Source organism: Rhinolophus ferrumequinum, chromosome 13 (assembly GCF_004115265.2).
Source record: "Rhinolophus ferrumequinum isolate MPI-CBG mRhiFer1 chromosome 13, mRhiFer1_v1.p, whole genome shotgun sequence".
Taxonomy (NCBI): domain Eukaryota; kingdom Metazoa; phylum Chordata; class Mammalia; order Chiroptera; family Rhinolophidae; genus Rhinolophus; species Rhinolophus ferrumequinum.
This window is the reverse complement of record NC_046296.1, coordinates 54,462,619-54,486,575: the sequence shown is the minus strand read 5'-3', so window position 1 is coordinate 54,486,575 and position 23,957 is coordinate 54,462,619. Positions and strand designations below refer to the sequence as shown.

General features: G+C 36.7%; 2 protein-coding genes across 4 annotated transcripts in view; both read right to left on the bottom strand.

Annotated features, from left to right (window-relative positions):
- ASXL2 (ASXL transcriptional regulator 2) overlaps window positions 1-23,957 on the bottom strand; it is a 121,706-nt gene that overhangs the window by 68,101 nt on the left and 29,648 nt on the right. Inside the window, exons 2-3 of one of the 3 annotated variants that reach the window (XM_033124352.1) lie at window positions 17,839-17,921; window positions 17,636-17,638 (exon numbers count right to left, since the gene is read on the bottom strand). The exons of 1 other annotated variant lie outside the window; for it this stretch is intronic. In XM_033124352.1, coding sequence (XP_032980243.1) covers window positions 17,636-17,638; window positions 17,839-17,921 — 86 coding nt within the window. The remainder of the gene's footprint in view (window positions 1-17,635; window positions 17,639-17,838; window positions 17,922-23,957) is intronic. One more of the 3 variants, XM_033124353.1, reaches the window with a different exon arrangement.
- Window positions 18,532-19,451, bottom strand: LOC117032746 (myosin regulatory light chain 2, smooth muscle minor isoform-like). Its single transcript, XM_033124356.1, has one exon. It carries the CDS (start codon window positions 19,363-19,365, stop codon window positions 18,847-18,849), a length of 519 nt encoding a protein of 172 aa, XP_032980247.1. The 5' UTR covers window positions 19,366-19,451; the 3' UTR covers window positions 18,532-18,846.

The window sequence follows — 23,957 nt, the reverse complement described above, 5'->3', positions numbered from 1 at the left end:
TGTTCCCCAATAAAGTCCTGTTCTCCTTCCCCAGTAAATTTTTTTTTTTAAAGTGTAAGTTTCTTTCCATAAGTACACGTCCTTATATTTTAAGGTAAAAATAACTGAACTGAGACTGAGCAAGCCAAATGATATGGTCTCTTTATTTCTTAGTGCATACACACACACTGCAGTATCATTTAATTTATGATTTACATTTTCCACCAGAGAGATAAAGCAAATTAGTACAAATTTTAAATGTGTAGTAATACAAAAGCTTTACAAAATTGCCACATTTGCAATTTTGCTATCAATCAAGAACTGAACAAAATCAGAAACTTAGATTTAGAACTCACTATGTTTTCTACTTTGTCAGTGACTAATCCCTGTGGATTACACGGATATATTCAACTGTAAATACAGTAGCACTCGCAGCAAAATATTAATTCTTAATGTTTTATAATTTTGTACTTTTCTTGAAAGAAGAGATCACTTCCAAAAAATAACTGGTAAGTTTTCTCGTGCCTAATTTCTCCATTGAAAGTCTTGACATTTTCACTATTGATTTACTTCATTTTTAGTTTCTGGAGCTTGAAGATACAAATTAAAAATGTAAGTAAAGACTGCAACAGTTTTCATAAATATACAAGGCCCAGAAACTCTCAGTAAAAATCTTTAGTTTGTTTTATCTTGTCTATAGCCCTCCTAATTCTAACGGTCCTTGCTGGTAGTCTTGAAGAATTTACTCACTTGTGTTATACCAATTCTGTATCATCACATTGTAGGCAAAAATTAATAAAAATTCACATTCTTATCTTTCACTTCTACAACCTTCTATCACTGCCTAGATTTTAAATTTAACAGGGCAAAATAAACATGTACTACCTTCTACAAAATTTAATGCAGTACCTCTGCTCATCCCCCCTACCTTAGGTAAATGTTCAAATCATTTCCTACTAATAGAAACATGATGATTGTTCCTTCCCACAGTAGATTAAAAATGCGCCCTACTCAAATAAAAACAAAATCCTATGTTCTTATTGTAGTACAGGTAATATAAAATTTACCAACATAACCATATCAAAGTATACAGTTCACTTACACTTAAGTACATTCACATTGTTACACAACCAAGCTCCAAAACTCTTCTCATCTTGCAAAACTGAAACTCTATATCCAATAAACAACTCCTCATTTCCCCCTACACCCAGCCCTGGCAACCACTTTTCTACTTTCTGACTCTATAAATATGACTACTCTAGGTCCCTGATATAATTGGAATCATACAGTATTTGTCCTCTTGTGTCTGTTTTTTTCACTTAGTATAATATCTTCAAAGTTCATCCATGTTGCAGCAGCATTTTTAGAATTACCTTCTTTTTAAAGACTGAATATTATTCCACTGAATGTTTATGCCACATTTTGTTTATTTATTCATCTATCAATGGACGTTTGGATTGTTTCCATCTTTTGCCTATTGTGAATAATGCTGCTATGAACGTTGGTGTAAAAATATCTATTCAAGTCTCTGCTTTCAATTCTTTTATGTATACATCCAAAAGTAGAACTGCTGAGTCAAATAAAATCTTACAACTTTTAAACACTTTTTTTTTTAACTTTTATTTATTTTAAGTGTGGTTTTCCAGGACCCATCAGCTCTAAGTCAAGTCGTTGTTTCAATCTAGTTGTGGAGGGCACAGCTCTCCCATGTGGGGATCGAACTGGCAAGCTTGGTGTTAAGAGCACCGAGCTCTAACCAACTGAGCTAACTAGCTGCCCCTAAACATTCTTTATCTTACTCTCAGTTTACACAACCATCTTTCTGGTACAAACACCTACAGACAAGAATCACGTAAGCCCATAGGTTGCTAAGGAACTTCATAGGTCATCTAGTCCATTATATTCCTTTCTGAAACATCATAAACCCGTAATTATCCAGTCTTTCGCAGAAGCATATAATGTGGTGGAGACTCACTATGTCCTCAAGTATTTCCAATTATTCATCAATTCTTCCTTAAGTTAAGCCAAGTAAGTCTTCCTGTAACTCCTATAACTCCTGATTCTACGCTGGAAATCAGAGGTTATCATGGTGGGAAAATCTGGGAGGATCTTTTCCGTCTTCTTTGTGATTTTTCTGTACTGTTTGAATTTTCCAAAATGACCTTGCAATAAATTATCTTTATAAATGGAAAAACAAAAAGTTGATTATTTCTTCATTATTCCATATGCCAGCCCTTCAACTACTTTAAGACTCTTCGTGAAACCCTGAAGTCCACTACAGCTTTTCAGACTTTTGGTCTCTCCTCACTGGCATCCCCTCCTGCAAACAATCTAAAGAAGTTTAATATAATAAACTTTTACAGTCCATCCTCAAAATTCACCAGTATCCGCCAATATTTATTGCCCCCACTTCAAGTCTTTGATAAAGAGCTTTACAGGACTTTACCAGTCTAATTTATTTAATCCTAGAGATATTTCCCCTTGCCATAGATTACCCTGCCTATCTCTATTTTAATCCGAATCTCTTCTTCATTTTTCTGTACACCCTCCTACAGAATGGCCTTGTCAAAACTAGGCCTTAATCAGCTTCCCTATCCTTGACTGAACTATTATAACTCTATGTTTATCCTTCAAAGCTCAATCCCTTGAATTTTAATAGGATTAAATAACAGACTCAGACTTTCAAGGTTAAAAGAACTGTAGTCATCTAGTTCCCCAAACAGATGCTTGAATGCCCTATTTTCAGGTCAATTTTAAATGCAAAAAGATAATAAACTTATGAGAATATTTCACGATACACTTATACATGTATCTACACAAACACGCGCGCACACACCCACACACTGTAATCATTATCCACAAACTAAAAATTTGGCACTAAATACCTTGAAAATCAAGAACTATATTTATGGCATGCTTACCTGACGGCACACAGAACAAAACTGAACGCAACGGCACCCTTATGTTGGAAAATAGAGAGTTTATGAATCACTAAATTAATAAATAGACTTGGTAGGCCTTAAATTCACTGAACATTTTTGTATTATTATAAAATTTTGAAAACCTTTTGCTTGCTGTCCCTTGGTCAGATTACCTGCAATTCTTCCAACAGTAAGTCCAGTAGGGTTAACAACTATCTACCCTTTTAAAAGAAGTAACATAAACGTGGATTTTAAATGCAAAAAGTAACAGCTGATTCAGCCATACTTTAGGGAAATAGTCTCTTCAAACTGTTTTCCTCCACAAGCATACCATGAAACTAATGGGAGTGAAACCACTGGAAAAGAGAAAAGAGGTTGTGAAGGGAAATTTTTAAACAAGCATTTTTGGAGAAACCCAGCTGGGACCCCAAAATGAGAGGTGTGGATTAAGAGACCAGCACAAGGGTACAAAACAAATAAGAGAGTAATCTAGGAATAGCCTGGAGAGAGAGGTCATAGCAACAAAAAAGATTCTTTGGAAGATCTGCTCGTCTATTCTCTCTGTCCTCTTAATACTTCACCATAAATCTTCACTCTATCTTCCCATTATTGTCTTTTTTCCCCACTATTGTATTTTTAAAAGAATAGTGTGCCCACTACCAGTAAGATATAAGCAAAACCTCTGAAAGGGGGATAAAAACCCAGTCCAGTGATTCTGTTTTACTTTAAAGTAAACATATGGAACAACAAAGTTTGTTTATTTAGATTAGATAATGACAAATCTTGGTATATACTATAGAAGGACCTTGGAGAACACTGTTACCTTCTCACCTAAAAAGAAACACAAAATAGTTCATTAACAGCCTTACCCAATTTCCTGATCCTACTCAAAAGTGAGGCAACAGAAGCAGCACTTATGTTTTGGAGTCAGACAGATGTGGGTTCAAAAGTTTTATCTCTAGAGGTGGCCGGTTGGCTCAGTTGGTTAGAGCGCAGTGCTCATGATACCGGGGTTGCTAGTTTGATTCCCACATGGGCCATGAGCTGCGCTCTCCACAACTAGACTGAAAACAATGACTTGACTTGGAGCTGATGGGTCCTGGAAATAACACACTGTTCCCCAATATTCCTCAATAAAAAAATTTTTAAAAAATAGTTTTATCTCTAACTAGCTATACAACTTCTCACTGCTTCAATGTCTGTATCTATGAAATAAAGATTTCAGAGGATTTATTTAAGATTAAGTAGATCATATACATAAAATATCTGAATCCTATCTTAGTCCATGGCCATTTCCACTGTTTGTTTACTAACAGCATCTTGCTTTCCAATCTTATGAGAAACAAGTAATAAAAAGAAAAAGTAGGGCTGGCCCGGTGGCTTAGGCAGTTGGAGCTCCGTGCTCCTAACGCCGAAGGCTGCCGGTTTGATTCCCACATGGGCCAGTGCCAGATGGCTCAGTTGGCTGGAGCGCGGGCTCTCAACCACAAGGTTGCTGTTTCGATTCCTTGACTCCTGCAAGGGATGGTGGGCTGCGCCCCCTGCAACTAACAAGGGCAACTGGACCTGGCGCTGAGCTGTGCCCTCCACAACTAAGACTGAAAGGACAACAACTTGACTTGGAAAAAGTCCTGGAAGTACACACTGTTCCCCAATAAAGTCCCGTTCCCCTTCCCACCCCCCAAGAAAAAAAAAAAATGGACCCACACCTCCACCCAAACTTAAAAAAAGAAAAGGTAGACTTTAAGAAACATAATGCTTCTCAGAAAGGTTAGTCTGTAACTACTGCATATAAATAAGTATCAACCGCCTTTATTTCAGCTGATGAAGATGCTAACACTTCCTCACTGGCTGCGCCAAATGTCTGTGCAGCATGGACCTCTGAACTAAAGAGGTGTCCACGGCTGCAGATGAGGACATAGCATTTGGGGGTAAAAGAAGTATTAGTGTGTGAAAGAGAAAGGAAAAACAGAATACTTGTCAATATAAGCTATGGACATAGTTCTGAAAGAGCGGGAGAGGGAATAAAATGTAATAGATTTAAGTACATCAAAAAATTAGACTTTGTTGTAATTTTATCTTTGTCCTACTTGGTATTTCTTGTTCATTTAGCAATATAGTTTATACACCTAAACAGCAAAGCTATTTATTACAATTATTTTCTGCTTTTGAACAAGAGCTCAGTCTTGACATAGACACTTATGTCGAGATTCAGAGTTTTGAAGGAGTCAACTGATTCTTTCATTTGAACAATTCCTGGCATTTTCCAACTCACAGAAGTAACTTAGAGTTATGGTAAAGCTTATATAATTAAATGGCTTTGACTGTGAGTTATCTTACCTCAAGCAGCAAAAGTAAAGACTAAAATAGTCAAGGCAAGGCGGCGCCAGCAAGTGGGATCAGACCACAGGAGCAGCGCAACTCAGGAAGCCTCTTTGTCTTGTGGGCCTGAGCCAACCAGTCCCCTCCCAGAGACGCTCAGCAGCCCAGTGGCATAAGCAAGGAGGGGTCCCGTCACAAGCACAGGTCCCAGGAAGCCTCTCTCTGGTCCCACAGGCTGGAGACTCCCTTTTCCCCACACCTAGAGGCCTAAGGCAGCTTGGCCTCTGGAAACTCCTTCCACCCCCACAGAAAGCAGCAGCAGAGATCATTGGGAGCCTCTGTGTCACTGACAAAACAAAAAGACCAAAACAGCACAGCAAAGGCTCTGAAAATTAAACTGTTATTTAACCACGGTCCACCAAAGGAATCCAAGATATGGTAAACCCGAGTAGTGTGAATGCCGGCTTAAATAAAAGATTTAAACTTAACAGAACTCACCATTTCCTAACATGATAGCTAAAACATCCAGGATTCAATAGAAAAACCACCTATCATACCAAGAACCAGGAAAATCACAACCTAAATGAGAAAAGACAATCAACTGACACCAACACTGAGAAAGATTTTGAAATTGTAAGACAAGAATTTTAACACAGCTGTCATAAAAATGCTTCAATGAGCACTGATAAATTCTCTTGACACAAATGAAAATATAGCAAGTATCAGCCAAGAAACAGAAGTTATCACAAACGAACAGAAATTATAGAACTGAAAAATACATTAAGAAATGTAAAAATTTGCTAGATGGACTCAATAACAGAATGCAGATGACAGAGGATAGAACCAATGACCTTAAAGGCAGATCAATACAACTTACCCAGTGTGAACAACAGAGAGAAAATAACACTGAAAAAAATTAACAGAACCTCAGGAAGGTAGGAGATAATAACAAAAGATTCAAAGTGCAAGAAGGAAAGGCAAAAGAAAGAGTATTCAAGGAACTAAAGGCTGAAAGTTTCTCTTATTTGGTGAAAAATAAATATACATACGCTAGAAACTCAGTGAATCCAAATGGATAAACTCCAAGAAGTCTACACACCAACACACATAATTAAATTTCTGAACACTAACTACAAAAAACAGTTCTGACAGGAGTCAGAGAGAAACAACACATTACCTATAGGGAAACACTAATCCAAAAAACAGCGTATTTCTCATCTGAAACCATGGCAACCAGCAGGAAATGGCACATTTTACAAGTGCTGAACGACAGCAAATGTCAGCTCACACATTTCCAACTCCTTAAATGTTTTCATTATTAATCTGCAGTATACTAGGTATCCAAATTATAGTAAGCCAAATTTTGACATAATGAAACTAAATGTATACTGAGTATCTACAATTATGACCAAATGATTACAAAGTGCAAGAACAAAAAAAGTACATACAATAAACATTTACATAGTAATGTCACACTTAATTTCTAAGCTAATTATTTAGTTTTATAAAGTAAAACTAAAGTAAGTTCAATTAAGCTTGTAAAAGAGTACTTTATAGTTGTATAATATTTCTTTAGAATAAAATAATACTTCTTACCTTCTGGAGTTGGAATGCACCCCAAGAAAATGAAAGGAGGGAAAAAAAAAGAGCTTTTAATTTTTCTTTACAAAGCACCGATAAAGCCACAAAACAAATTCTCCCTTCCCCTCCCAGTAATAGCCACAATTCTTCAAATTAGAACCCTCCCCCACTTTGCTACACAAAACATTAATTTCTTTGGAATTTACAAGTTAGTCCAAAATATTACTGTCTAATAATACACAATTAAATTCAGCTAAGTGATCTAAACTATTTCAGATAACAGTTGTAGTGCCTAAATATGTGGCAGAGTAAAACTATTCTATCACTTTAGAGTTAAATGTGGATACAATGAGTATTCCCCATTCTTTAATATTCTTCCCATGCATTTCAATTTCAAGGAGCCATCATAAAGCCATCAGCTATGGACGCTAAGGTTTAGTAGCTTCCCTTTGATCCATAATGGAACTCACTGTGAAGCTGAATAACAATGGATAGGAATATTCTTTTCTGTTAATACCTAAGCATTTTGATTTTTCATTATTAGTCCTTTTTGACATCCCTACAAGGTTTGCGGGCTTGAAAGCAGACTGCAACTAGCAGTAAAGAAAACACAGGCCAAACTCAAAGTTACCAGTCAACCTTCAATAAATGTGGTATCAATTTAATAATGTTCTTCATTCTTAAAGTGAGTTCTTGTTAATGAAATCACCTCAAAGCGATTCAGCTTGGCAAAGAGTCAAACGATCTACTCTGCAGGAGTAATGATTTCTGCTGAAAAATAGGAGAGAATGTTGAGTTTATTTCCTTTGCTATATATCTTTACGTAAGAAGTGGGGGGAAAATGAGGAGATGGGATTTGTTTTGGGGATGAGGTGAGCTAAAACAAACTTAAGTAAATACATTAACTAGTCAGGTGCAATGGAGACTCCTCAAAAGAAGTAAAATTTCAATCTGGTAAATGTTTATTAAGCATGATTTTTGCTAGATGGTTCCCAGAATTCTTTACAATTCCAACTCTAAAGGAGCTTGCTTGGGATATAAGACTGAAACGTACGAAAAACTTCTTGCTAGGTAACAATTTTGAGCTCTGCAGAATAACAATATAAAGATCTATTTAAAATGTCTTTTAGGATAAGTGCTTTAAAAATGTACTGGCCCTTTCAGAAGCTAAGGTATTATAATGGCTGTGGTTTTCATTTCAAATTCTTCCAGAAAGCAATGTACAGTTAGAAAGCAACTAACCTAATATGGTCATATGTCAGTGCATGATATAGTTTGACTTGAAGAATGATAGAGCATATACACAATCAGAGGGTAGGGAGAACTATGGATGTACAGGCGGTATAATACATTGAAAAGAGCAAAACCGGAAGTAGTAAGCCTCGGTTTCTAGTTTCACTGAGTGAGCTGTATGACACTGGCCAAGTCGCACTCTCTATGGGCCTTAATTCTCTAACAATAAAAAGAGATGTGAGTATAATATCCAAATTATCTTTTGCAGCTATAACATTCTATGAATGAAATAATGTGACTGGCTTGGAAAGGGGGTTGGGGAGGGAGGACAGGATGAGGAATGCAGAGGAGACCACCCCCGTGGGGGTCCTGTGCAGCAGGGGCATCAGGCTGTACCAGAACTAAACTTCAATTGCAAGGAATGCATGTCTAAGTCATCTGCTTGTCCCTAAATCTGCTAGTACTACTATATAACTAGCACTTAAAGCTCCCTTTCCAGGTCTTTCTCCATAAAGAACCAATGCTTTTAAATACTTCTTGACTTCTTTCACAAGTAACAAATAACTAATGATCAACCTAATTTAAAAGCTAAGCAATTGGCTACACTCACTTATTAACTATACAACTTAATGACCCACACCAATCTAATGGTGTAAAAGATTCAAATTCATGACTCACCAAAATTACTAATTATTATATATCATGGACCCTTGGGACCACTCATGAATGGACTAATTCAGAAAATACTCAATCTATGGACGAACACCAAGAATCTTCCTGATTTCTCTTCCCTCCTCTACTCATGAGTTGAAAGACAAGAAAAACTAGTAAGAGGATAGGATGTCGGGAAATTAATACTTTGCTATTTTCTCTAATTTTCTAAAAACTCTCTTTCTATTAGTTTTTCATAAGAAAAGTCAAGCCAATACAGCTAATAGGATGAGCAAAACAAGTTAAGAAAAATTCCACAGCCAGGGAGAAGGAAACACTTGAACGCAATGGCTACTTAGAAGAAAGGCTTGGCGTCCTACACTTAATTCTGTGAAAGCACATTTGTAAACATTAATAGCAGCCGCAGCTGATGAAGGAAAAAACTCTGCTGTACAACAGATGAAGGATAGAAGTAGTGATGAGTTGTTGTTAATAGTGAAGGATTAGCAGGAAACGGTCTCAGAGTATACATACAGTAAGTACTTGATTTATGTACTATTCTGTGTGTGTGTGTGTGTTTATCAATAGCACGTATGCTTAATGTCTATGTTTAGTTGCTTTATTTTCTATAATAAGCCACAATATCCAAATTGCACACAAATAATCTCTTGAGTTCTTATCTGTTAGATACACACTAGAATGTTGGAAGTAAAATGCCTTTACTTCTGGGGTAGGAGGACTATTTATAATTTATGCGGGAGGATACATACTTTTGTTTTAATTTAGAATTTTCCAAAAGTAAAAATTTATATTTAAAAAACTGTCTTTAGCACCTAACTCCTAAACCCAGACTTGTAACATATGTGAAAGTATATTATCGCAGGGGAAAAGAAAAGGATTTTTATGTTCTATTACACACCAGGAACTTCGCACTCATTGATGTCCAAAACAGGTATTAGATAATAATCTCTGAAAATAGATGCCTATTCTACAGCTCCAGATCACTGTTACCTTTTAATTGCTGTCTTGACATTTATAACAAAACCACTCCCCACAACTGATACCTCCTCACCCCTCAAAAATGAGGTTCAATTTTTGAACCCACAATATATGCTCGATGAATCCTTTATTAATCAACCCCTTCACTTTACCAGTTTCATTCCTCAGTTCTTCCTCTCTATGATATATGGCAGCTGTTCAATGAGGAAGCCTAGAATTCATTATTTCCTCCTTCCTGTCGCCTCCCACATCTAATCCATCAGCAGGTCCTGAAACGTGTATCTCAACTCTGTCTATCCTCTCCAGCTCTACTTACTTTCACCCTAATCCAAACCACATTTTGCGTAATCTACTAAAACAGCCTCTTTATTAGTCTCTTAAGCCCTTTCACTCCTGGCTGCAGTAGTCCATTCTTCATGTATTACATTTACCTAAATATATATATTTACCTCAAACATAAATCAGACTATATATCATCTTGTAATTATCAGAAGGAAATGTTTGAGGTATGTGCATTATTTCCCTTTGAGGACTGACTACACATTTGGACAGAGCAATGCTTAACCATTTAACCATGCCAATGGATTTACACTGGTTTGCTGTATTCTATTTGCATTCACTTACTCATTTGGTAGAAAAACCAGGCTCTAATTATGGAACTGGTCAACAGTGAGGTTCTAAACACCTAGTAATAAAACACCTGTGTTAGATGGCCTACATCAGATCATTTGTGATACCATCTCCCCTACTGGAACTTAAAATTGACTGGAAAACAAAGGTTACACCAAAATCTAGAATCTTATTCTAAGTCAAAGAAAAACACAAATGGTTCTGACTTGAAATTTGTGGATTAATCATGGAAAGTTCCACGAATTTAAAGCACAATCCAATTTCATGATTTAAAACGGACTGGGACTTCCAGTGCTGGTGAAGGCAGAAGAGGCCCACAGAGGCCTCTCTCTGGCTAGTTACAACGAAAAAAACGAAAAGCTGTGGGAGAAAATACAAAAAGCCACTTACCATGCAAAAATCTGTACATAAATGTTCATACTACTATTATTCATAATAGCCAAGAAGTGGAAACAACCCAAATGTCCATCAATGAGTAAATGGATAAACAAAATGTGACGTATGCATATGATGGAATATTAATCAGCAATAAGGAATGAAGTACTGATAAATGCCACAACATAAATGAACCTTCAAATCATTACACTGACACTGTGCCAAAGAAGCCGGTCACAAAAGACCACATATATGATTCCAATCCAAAATTTGCAAATCCATGGAGACAGAAAGTACACTACACTATTGGTTGCCTAGGGCTGGGGCCTGCGGGAGGGTGGCAAGGAAGGGGAGTGATAGCTAATGGGTACAAGGTTTCTTTCTGGGGTGATGAAAATGTTTTGGGTGAATTTGCTAAATAAAACCACTGTATGCTTTAAAAGGGTCACTTTTATGATATGTGAATTACCTGTCAATTTTTAAAAAGTAACTACCTAGGGGTGGCAGTTAGCTCAGTTTGGTTAGAGCATGGTACCAGTAGCACCAAGGTTGCCGGTTCAATCGCCGCATGGGCCACTGTGAGTTGCGCCCTCCTTAAAAAAATAAATAAATAAAAATTAAAAAGTATCTACCTAAACACTGAAAATTAAGAAAGCTAGCACACTGGAAAGTCAAAACCTGATTCGTATAGGGGTATGTAGTAAAGACCTAAAGACAGGTCTGGCCTTTGCCCTTGGCTTTTAGGAGCTAATCCCTAAGACCTACTGGGGACTTCGGCCAGCCAGGTAATATCACTGTAATAGAGAGTGGGTGCTTTGAGCCATACAAATAAGATTATTTATGTTGAGGGCTGTGTCACAATGTATCAGTTGACCTCTAGAGAGGTTAGACATTGAAAACTTAGACGAGCCATGTGGGTAATGAATCATGCCTACACGTGGACCCCCAATAAAATCTCTGGACAACGAGGCTCGACTGAGCTTCCTTGGCTGGCAAAATTCTATGCATATTAGAACACACTGATGCTGGTAAGTAACACCGTCCTAAGTCACGGGGAGAGGAGCCCTGGAAGCTGTTTGGCACTTTACTTTGACTGGGCCCGGTGTGTCTCTTCCCTTGTCTAATTGTAATCTGTATCCTTTTCCTGTATCCTTCTCATAACCATGAGTATAACAGTTTTCAGTGAATTTCCAAGTACTTTAAGCAAATTATTGAGCCTTGAGAGTAGCCTTGGGAACCCCTGAATAATGCAGTTGGTCTAGTAAGTGAGGGTGGTCATGTGAACTGTTCCCTTTAATTTCACAGTTGGCTAAACTCTCACACAGTGAGTTTTCTGGGTTTTTCTTTCACCATTTTGACTAAAGAGTAGGCCCTAGTTAAGAAGGTATATTACTATAGGGGAAGATAAAATTCTGAGAAAAGCCTTCTTTTTTATCAGAAGACAGGAAAAAAAGGACACTGCAGGCTGAGGGGCAGGGGGATGTCCAGAGAGAAGAGAACTGAAGAAAAGAATCCCCTAATTCCCACACAAAGCCTGGACTCATCCCTGAACTGTGAATACTTGGGACATTCCCCACCAACACAGCAAAAGTTTTGAGAACTGAACCACTGGTCCCATCTCAGACTAACCGTGAGTGGCACGTGCATGGAATATATCCAAAACAGCAGAGCAGAGGCCTTGAAAACGAAACTGATTAATGATCCAACACCTAAATGAGGCAGACCACGTACTCTGAGAATAACTGGGTTGATTGCCTACTTTAAAAAAAATAATCGCCATTCTCCAAGGAAAAGACAATCAACAGTTTCCATTCCTGAGATTACCTAGGAGGTGGGCTTATTAAAGCATTCACTATTACTACATGAGGTAAAGACAAGTAAACTTAAAATTAATGGAAAGATGAAGGTTTTGGCAGAAAAATAGAAATTATACAAAAGGAACAAAACAAGAATTTTGGAGGGAAAAAAACAAGAATTTTGGAATTAAAAGATATAACATCAGAAATTTAAAAAAAATTCACTGGATGGGCTCAATAGCTGAATATAGAAGACAGAGAAAAGAGTCATGAATGTGACAATAGAGCAACAGAAATTATCCATTCTGAAATCTGGACAGAAAAAGTGGGAGGAAAAATGAGCAGAGACTTGGGGAACTGTGGTAAAATACTTGAAGGTAATCATGTCATTAGAAGGAGAGAAAGACTGTGGTAAAGAAAAAATATTCGAAGAATGGCTGAAAATTTGCCAAATTTGGCAAAAAACATAAAGGTACAAAATTCAAGAAGCTCAATGTAATGCTAAACAGATCAAACACAAAGAAATTCACACCTAGACACATCAAATATCAAACTACTGAAAATTACACAAAGACATTATCTTGAAAGCAATCAGAAAAAACAAAGCATTACTTCTATGAAAACAATGACTCAAATGACCATGGATTCCTCATCAAAAATCGTGGAGGTCAGAAGACAGTGGAGTGACATTTTTTAAGTACCAAAAGAAAAGAACCGTCAACACAGACTTCAATATCCAGCAAAACAAAGAAAAAAAAGAAATCCTTCAAAATGAAGGCACACAAAGATATTCTCAGAAGAGGGAAAACAGAGAATTCATCCACAGCAGACATGCTCTATAAGAAATACTAAAAAGGAAAGTTTGTCAGGATGAAGGAAAATGATACTAGAGGGAAAGTGGAACTTAGGAAAAGAGTGCAGAACAAAAGAAATGGTAAACATCTGCGTAAATACTGTTAGTCTTTGAACCATTTATGACTGAAATCAAAATTTAGTGCAATTGTCTGGTGGGGAATTCCATGTATGAGATGTAACGCTTGTGACAACTATGAAAATAAAGGAGTAAAGGACTGAAATGGTTGTTAAGGCTTCTACATTTTATTTAAGGTGGTAAAATATTAACTCTAAGAAGTCAATAAAAGGTTTGGATGTATATTATAAACTCTAAAGCAACCACTTAAAATACAAACAAAGAGATATAGCCAAAAAGTCAAAAAAATAAAATATACTGCAAAACTCAAACAATTCAAAAGAAGGCAGTACAGAGGGTATGGTGAAATAAAAAATAAGAACAGAAAATAAATAATAAAATGGTAGACTAAAGCTAATCATGTCAATGATTCTCAAATTGGATTTTTAAAACTATATGCTATCTATAAAAACCCCACTATAAACATAAAGACATACAGTGTTTTCCCGAAAATAAGACCAGGTCTTTTTTTAATTTTTGCTCCAAAAGACGCATTAGGGCTTACGTTCAGGGGATGTGATCCTGAAAAATCATGTTAGGGCTTATTTTCTGGTTAGGTCTTACTTTTGGGGAAACACAGTAGATAAAAGATTGCTCAATGTGCTATGGGTGGAAAATCTTAGATCCTATACAGGGAACAGCAGTGTTATCAGTTTGGCTGGGGTGCACACAGAAAAAAATCAAGCAAACAAAAGTATGACCAATGATCTCACTTATTCTATGGAAAAACTACTAAAGGCTTCTGTGCCAGTTACCAATTTGGCTTTTAGTTCTAAATCCAGCCTTTTTTGCCCTTCTCTGTGACAGCAGAGCTGGACCCTACAATACTACTCCTTTGCCAACTGGCTCAAAATTAAGTTTTGTTAGTAGAGTGCTGAAGGGACACTGCAGAAAGGGGGCAGGTGGGGGAGGGGGCTTTTCTTTCCAGTTTTAGTGTGCTCTTGCCTGCTTGCTCTTGTGGCATACACACCCAGCAAAGTGAGGGACTCAAAGTGAGGGACTCACTGACACTCACGCTTCAGCAAGGTTCAACAGAACGCATGTAGGTAGCTTCCCAGAAAATTCTGCTGGTGCCTGAGCTGGAACCCCAGTGAATTGGACAGGCGCCTAACAAGAGGCTTTCCAGCAAGTTCTTCTAGTACCCAAGAGGCAGTTTCCTATGTGTCCCCAGGCTACAGCACCAGTAATTTTGTAATCCATTGGACCAGAACCCAACCTTCTCCATGGAAATATGAATCACAATCTAGGGACATGGAGGGGCCTCCTTGAAAGCTGGTTGTGGCAAAATATACATAACATACAAGTTACCATTTTAACCATTTTTAAGTGTACAATTCAGTGGCATTAAGGACATTCACAATGTTATGCAACCATTACCACTATCTATCTCCAGAACTTTTTCATCATCCCCCGAAACACTCTGTACCAATTAAAAAATAAGTCCCTATTATACCCCTACTCTCAGCCACTGGTAACCTCTATTCCACTTTCTGTGAGTTTCTATAAGTTTGCCTTTCTAAGTATCTCATGTAAGTGGAATTGTACAATACTTGTAATTTGTGTCTGGCTTATTTCACTTAGTATGTTTTTAAGGCTCATCCATGTAGCATGTATCAGAATTTCATTGATTCTTAAAGCTGAGTAATTCCACTGAATGTATATATCACATTTTATCTACCCACTCAATTGCTGATGGACATTTGAGCTGTTTCCACTTAAATATACTGTAAAATAAAACAATCTAGTATGGAATAATCAAAATTAAGCAAGTTTCTTCAAAATGAGAGAGCAGAGGGAAAACTACAAAGGGAAAAGGAAAAGCCATGTATTGAGGACTGAGAAATAAAAACAAAACTGAAAAAAGCAGTACATCCTCAATAAGCACCGTATCGATTTCATTCCGTAATCTGTCTAGAAACTTTAAAGACTGTAAGACAACCATAGCTAACAAGTAGGTTTTCAATACCTATCATGTGCCCAGCACTGTAAGGAGGATGGGAGGAGGGGAAGAACAGACAATGTCACCGGCCTCGTGGAGCCAGCTTAACATAAGCTATAGTGAAGCTGTATGACTTTTTTTTAGGATCACAAAAATATTTAATTTAAACCTTAAGTGCTATGAAGAAAGGACACAGAACACTATAATAAACTAAAAAAGGAAAATGTGATCTAGACCGGAAAGTGTCAAAATACTCTGAAAAAGACATATTCAAACTGACACCTGATAAATAAGAATTAAGAGGGAAAACATATTTCTTGCTAAGGGGTTAGCATGTAAAAACACTGAGGTGAGAAGCATCTTCCCTAAATATTTGGGAACTGACAAACCAAAAATGATACTTAAATCTACGAGAATGCACAAAAGTGCATGTAAGCTTAATGAAAAAAAATTGTGAAGGAAAGCGTAGAGGAAAGAAGGAAAGCAGCAATGTTTGTGGACATTTCAGGTAACAAAAAAGAGTTTCAAGAAGGAAGTAGTAATCAGAAGTGTTAAATAATGCTGAGAAGTAAGAGAGGCAAGAATTAAATTCCTGAGGAGTTGACTAAATACAAGTCACTGGTGACTTAGAAAAAACTGCTTTGTGGTCATGTAATTGCATCACCACCACAATATACTTTAACCAAGAATAGTTACTTGTAAACTGTTGTCACTAAGTGAAGCCAGAAGCTATTTTTCATGACTCTGTCTTATTTTTTTTTTTTACAAGTTCTTCCTTTTCTTCCTTCTATCCTTTATTTATTTACTATTCTTGCCTGCTCCCCAGAAATGATAATGACAAGTTTAAAGTCACAGAGCCTTACTATGTTAAAGCTGGATCCTACAATTGGCATTTTGACCTAAGGGACAGATGGAGTCTGATGTCTCTATACCAGATTTCCTGGCCTATTTCTCCAGTGTGTATCAAGTCTAATTTTATGAAAAGGAATGAAAGCTCTAGCTCATTCCTATTCAATAAGACCTAATAGTGTTAATAAAAGGATATTAAGATACCTTAGCAGAATTTGTTCCTCTGAGTCACAATAATCATTATCCTTTTCTCCTGTAGACTTGTAAAAATTGATCTGTGATTAAATGGGTATTATGCTTTATTTTTAATCTAATTCAAATAAAAGTTTACAATTATATCAATAAATCTTTTAAATAATTTACAAAAATATGTTTAAAAGCTAATTCTTTAAATGCATTTTAATGTTATAATTTACAAATGTTCACACAATTTTTCAGGGACATTCACTATATAAAGTGTGATATACCAATTTATACTTCATTGTTTCATATTATTAAAGAGAACTTAATGCAGTCCCAGCCTACTGACATATGGCCATAAATCAAAACAAAACTTTATTAACTGCGTTAGCAAAGAAAGGCCAATAAAAAAATCTCAAATTGAATTTCATGTTAAAGAAAATGAGAATTAAAACCTAGCACATGCAATAACTGTTTATCAAAAAAGATGCCGTCCATTTACGAATATATCAGCATATTTCTCAACAGGAATACTACTGATATCTGAGCTGAAGAATTCTTCAATGTGAAGGACTGTCCAACAATGCAAGACATTTAGCATCCCTGCCACCTGCTCATTAAATGCCATAGTGTGCCCTCCTTTCTAGTCATTGTGACAAAGAAAAACAGCCCCCCAAAATTCTGAACATTTTTCCTAAGGGTGTTACACAATACTACCCCCACTTGAGAACAACTAGTAGCAGTTTGAAAGCACCGCAACCTTTCCCTATCTTAATGAAAATATCCCAAATGGAGGCTCCCAGATTTCTGCCTTAACATAATTGAATATAGTTCTAACATTCTTGATGACAAAGGGTCTTGATTATGAACAGTGACTATTACATGCTATCGTAATATCATAAGGCTTTTAGGAATTACGGTGTATTTTATCTTTGGTCCTATATTAGTTGACGCCAGGCTGTTGTATTCGAACATAATAAAACTATTGTCTTAATATATACTCTTTATATATCTTTTTCCATTTTATTCTTTTTAACTAAGGTTCTTTCTTCCTCGCCTGTCTACTTCTAGCACTCCTCCTGCACTGGAGTACTTTTTATCTGCTAATGACCAAGCCCATTAAGTCAAAAGCCTGAATTGATAGATGAAGGCTTGAAGATGGCTCCAGGCCTTCCTAAGAATTAAAGTGCATGGGTGTGGAGATAGCTACCTTCTAAGAAGCTTTTTCAACTTACTTTTGGTTTTGTAACTGTGCTATAACTGAATACTCCAAAGATCTGACAACTGGATAAATCAGAAATTAACAGTGCAGTTATTACTAAATAATCAATCCTTAGGACTAAAGTACACTGCTGTATACTATAAAATACTCTAATGAAGTTTATAATTACTAGTAATATTTAAATAACTCACCTGATTTCTTTTAGTCCTTCTCTCTGGATAACTTGAAGAATTTCTTTATGACTCATAGGTGTATTGGGGTATTTTTCTAAGACCTGAGAAACAAGTATATAATAATAAATTATTTCTTCTTATTGTAAGCTCTTCTTATAATTATATATGTAATTATATTTCTTATTCTTATTATAATTATGTATTAATTTCATCCAGCAAATACATATCCAGAGACAAGACTTTTCATCCCTCATATTCTAGGTTAATAAGAAAAGTGGGAAATTAATGAAATATAAACAGAATCTTCTCTCCTTTAGTCACAAACAGGTTAAATCCTGAAGCAGAACTAGATGGGAAAGATTAATAACTGAATTATTCATTATTAGTGCATAACATGAAATTATGTTTCCTTTCTGCTTCCACCCCTACATCCCATGCCTACCTGTGGATCTACCATAAGCACCGTAAAGAGTATTGATCTTCACACTTCCAACAACGCCTAGAACAGCATGGATGCTCAAAAATTCTAAATCAAAATGAAGTAAGCAGTTTATCCTGTTTCTCCCGCTGAACATGTATAACTAAAAACCTGGACAGAAGGAATGTAGAGCTACCTGAAGACTCTGAAAATGGTAGCAGGTAGCTGAGGAAAACACGACTAGAAGTACTACTGATGCAACAGTGAGTTCCCTAGTTTTGTTTTGTTTTTTTTATCATCAAGTTTAATTATGGTTCAGAAAAAATTTAGTGAATAACTTTCTCTGAAAAAATATACTGACTCTGTGTAGACTGCAGTTATTTTGGGGGAGGTTGGTTAAGTTAAATTACCCCATTTTCTATTCTGAAAATGACAAAAAGTCCCATTTCCAGTCTGATTATAGAGATGCATGTGCCCAAAATGGCTGAGAATAAATACAAGAAAGGCAAAAGCTGTAAAGCTAGGGGCATGCTATGGGCCCTAAGAGAAAGTCTCAGAAATACCCAAAGTGGCGACAAGGAACGTTTGGCTGGAATTTGGAATTCTTTTCAGTCATCTTTGTCTTTTGCTCCATGTTTGAGGATGCGCGTGAACTCAATGTAATTGAAGTTTCCCTTTTTGTCAATAGGTGCTTCTCTGTACAGCTCATCCACTTCCTCGTCTGTAAACCGATCTCCCATTGTTGTCAGCAGCTCTCTCAGGTAATCTTCCTGAATGAAGCCAGTTGCTTCTTCATCAAAGCAAGCAAAAGCATTTCTGATGACATCTTCTGGATCTGTACCATTTAACTTCTCACCAAACATAGTGAGGAACATGGTGCAATTGATGGGACCTGGAGCCTCATTCATCATAGCGTCTAGATATTCATCAGTTGGATTTTTCCCCAGAGAAGCAAGCATATCATGCAAATCTTCCTTGTCAATGAAACCATCTCTGTTCTGATCAATCATGTTAAAGGCCTCTTTGAACTCCTGAATCTGTGACTGGTCAAACATGGCGAACACATTGGATGTTGCGCGCTGGGGGCGCTTCTTGGTGGTCTTGGTCTTTACCCTTTTGCTCGACATGGTGGTGTTTAGATCCCTGCACAGCTGCGAGAATCCGAGTACTTCAGTGACCTCTCTGCGCTTGCTGCAGCTATCACAACCCCACTACACCCTGAGTTCCCTAGTTTTGACTCCTCTGGGACCACTCAGCCTAAAGTCAATGACAGTCCAAACTCAGAACTGCACACTAAGTGCAGACAGAAATGCCCCAAGAGAAGTCATCTCTTTTTTGATCGGAGGAGCAGTAAAGGGGGAGGGAGATCCTCTGGGGCTTTTCCCCCTTTCTCTTGGCCTCTGTCCCCAAGAAATACAAAGGCAGAAGCTGTGATGATCTCAGCAAAGTCTAGACGGGGACCTAAACCTCCAAGAAAGACGTCCCCTTCTGGCCCCACAAGTGTGAAGGAAATGAAATCCCCATGGTTTATATTCTTTCTCAACCATCCTTCAGTGAAGGCAGATGCAGTTGTGTAAGTGTGTGGCAACAGAGAAATGACAACCCCAGTTGTCTAAGTCACATGGTAAGGGAGAAGGGTCTCTTGAAGGCAGAAAGTGTCAAGGAACTTGCAAAGAGAAAAGAGCTTAAGAAAGTGATAACAAGTTCTATAAACACACCTGGGGTCACCTCAGGGCTATGCATATGTGGGTCTGTCTGACCCTAAACATACTATGTATTGTGTTCCCAAATTAGCCACTAGGTGGCACACATGCAGAACATATAGGAACAGCTCAGCAAAGACTATGAAAATCAGACGTTGGAATTTTAGTGTACAGAAGGTAGAAAGAAATGTGACCTGAACCTAACAAAGTCAAAGGCCTGCTTAACAAATCCTCCCATCACTCAAAAAAAAGAATTTTTTTTAACATTCTCCATAGCATTTAAAAAAGACACAGGGTATCATAACATCAAAGTATTTAATATACAATCCAAAATTACCTGACATATGAGAAACCAGGAAAATCTCAGTAACTCACAAAGGAAAAGACAACCTATACACAAGCCAAAGATGGCACAGATGTTGGAATTATCAGACAAAACTTTAAAGCCACTATAACCATGCTTCAAGAAATCAGGAAAAATCTTTAAAAAATAAGAAAGTTTCAGCATATAAATAAGATTATTATTTTGTGTGTGTAAAACAAAATTTTGGGACTAAATAATACAATAACCAAAATGTCCTTGAGGAGCACAACTGCAGAATGGAAATAACAGAGGAAAGAGTAAGTGAACTTGAAGATAGAACAATAGAAATTATCCAATCCAATGAATAGAGAAAAAATTGATAGAAAATATAAATGAACAGAGTCACTTATATGACTCTGTTCAATATCAAAAGGTCATCAGAGTCCCAAAAGGAGAGGAGAAAGAGAAGAGCACAGAAAACACATAAGAAGAAACAGCAGCAGCAAACTTCCCAAATTTGGTGAAAGACATACACTTACAATTTCAGGAAGGTCAATGGATCTCAAACAACATATAGTCATAGAAATCCATACCCAGATATATCACAGCCAACTAACAACTGATATCTAAAGACGACAACAACAAAAAAATCTTGAAAGCAGCCAAGGAAAAACAACATCCCATTTAGAACAACAATTCAAGTGGCTGTGGCTTTCTAATCAGAAATCATGGAAGGCAGAGGCAGTGGGAGAACACGTTCAAGTGCTGAAAGAAAAGGACTATCAATCCCAAAATTCCTATCCAGCAAAAATATCTTTCAAGAATGAAGCGGAAATCAAGACGTTCTCAGACAAAGGAAAACTAAGGGTATTTGCCACTAGCAAATGTGTTTAAAATAATTTCTTTTAAGTCAATTCTGGTTTCCTTTTTTTTTTGGAAAGAGAACCGATAACATTTTAACTTAACTTTAGGTTTCCACTTTTTTTTAAGATCCAAATTTTAGACAGAAACTCTTATACCTAAATCACTTCCCATTCTTGCCATTTAAAAAATAAAATTTGGCAATTAAAAGATGCCAGTGAAAACTAAAATTGAACCAATTCTCAAGAATATACAGGAAACCAACAAAAGAATATTAACTAGTATTGCAAGTTAGTAACAGCAGATACAGGACTTGTGTAATCGAAATCATTCAAGTCAGATATTCTAGATCAGCCATTAAAGTGCCACAATGTGATATCAGCAACTACCACTTATGAAGAAGATACAAACAAGTGCAACCCTGTTTCCCCAAAAATAAGACCTAGCCAGACCATCAGCTCTAATGCGTCTTTTGGAGCAAAAATTAAGACCCGGTCTTATATTATAAGAGACCCGGTCCTATATTATATTAAAATAAGATTAGGTCTTATATTAATTTTTGCTCCAAAAGACACATTAGAGCTGATGGTCCGGCTAGGTCTTAATTTCGGGGAAACATGGTATCTATATATCCTATCAGTTAAAAGTCTCAGGAGCCTTATAAGGGAAGCATTGCATCCATCTAAAAAGTGGGATAACTAATGCTCAGTAAGAAAATTTCCAAACGTAATACTGCAAGAGAAGTGGTAGGCAGGATTCAAACTCAGGGCTATCTTGCAGCACTACAGCACACTATGTCCTGTGTCCGCTATAGAGAAATCCAACAAACATGTTTATCATCTTCCTTGATCTCTCTGCTACATCTGACAATGTTATTAACCTTCCCTCCCAAGACATTGCTCTTCTCGGACTTTCTTTTTTCCAAAACGTTCCTTCTTACTCTTCTTTGTGTTTTTCTATGCCCATCCCTTAAATATTTTACAAGCATCAATTTGCAGCTTTTGCTTTTCACTCCATGAACTCTCCCTGAATAACATTATCTATTCCCAAACCTTCATTCTCCCCTATTTTGATAAATGAAAGCGACAGCACGGTCTGCATATAACTGTCTTTTAAATTAAATATCAACACCACTGGATGTTCCATAAGCATCTCAAACTTAACATGTCCAAAATTTAACTTATTATTACTTTTATCCATCTTAAGGCCCATTCAGAACACTAGGCGTTTATCGTCTATACTCATATGCCAAAAATGTGTAAAATTACTGAAAATGAAGAAAAATATGCCATGGACATGAACAGATATTCATAAAAGAGTTAATACAACTGGATAAAAACCATATGAAAAAGCATTTGCATCCTGAAATATTTAGAGACGAAATTGTATGATGTATGGATTTGTTTCAAAATTATACAGGAAGAAATTTGGATAGGGGTTTAAATATAGTGAGATTGGCTATAAGTTGATAATTATAGAAGCTAGATGATCGGTACAAAGATATTCATTATATTGTCTACTTTTATGTACACATTCAGTGTCTCATAATAAAAATTTATGGGGAGAAAAGAAACAGAATGTTTGACTTTACTAACAATCAAATACGAAAATCATATTTCAATGCTTTTTTTCCCTGCTAATTTGGATAGCAAAACCTTGGCAACAATAAATGACTCCATGAAATGTATATGTACACATAATACAGTACTTAAACAACTGAGAATTTAAGAAAATATTGTTACTCAATAAAGAAAATCAAAGGCTACTTATCCAATAATAGGATATTAAAGAAACTGGTATATCTACACAACTGAATGTTATACGGCCATAAATGATAAGGGAACATGACTTGCAGGGCAGGTGGGGGAGGTTTGACCTCTCTCAGCCTCGCTCAAAACTAGGTAAGGAATACAAGTTCTGGACAACAGAAAGTGAGGGGGAATGATAATTCCAACAACCCAGGTCTGCAAAGGGCACAGGCATATCCCTCCTTTGGCCCTTTCTTCACGGGGCTTGTTTTGAAAATGGAGGAGGTGACAAGCCATTCTGAACCATACAAGTAAGGGCATATCCTAAGAATGATGGACTGACTGTACCTCCAGATTGTTGCATGAAGGAGAAATAAATTTCTCAATCATTTAAGGAACTGCTATACACAGCCAAATCTATACCTAACATGACTCACGTTGTCTAGTCACATGACAGTAAGTGATCTTCTTAAAACTTAAATTACATTATTCCTCTGGTTTTAAGCTCCCTGTCACTTTTTTAAAATTAACTAAAATTCAAACAAAATCTGAATTCCTTCATACAGCTTAAAAGATTCTACATGAAACTGTGTCTCACTTTTCTCACATTACCTTTCCCTTCCTTAAACATAACACATTCATTCCAAATTCAGGGGCTTTGTACTTGGCTCCCTCCTCCTGCAATGCTTTTCCCCCCAGACAATCACTTGACTCTCTCCTTTCATTTCCACAGATACTCTTAATCACTCTAAAATATACTCATACACTCACAAGTAATACCACCCCCTAACTATAAAAATTTTATACCTCTCCTTTAATTCCTACATATTGATAACTGCCTTATGGTTTACAAACAGTGCAAAGGCATTCTATGTCTTTTGATCCTCACAACAACCTCAAGACGAGCACGGCATAGGATTAGTTTATGTCTATTTTACCAGGAAGGAAAGTAAGAATCAGAGAAGTTATACAGCATAGCCTGAGCTTAGATGGCAGAATTCTTAATTCCCCAGAGTGAAGAGGGTAATAATAAAGCTTTATATAAAGCAAAGAGTTCAATGAAGAAAAATTTTTCTTTTGTTAACTAAAACATACATTGGAAT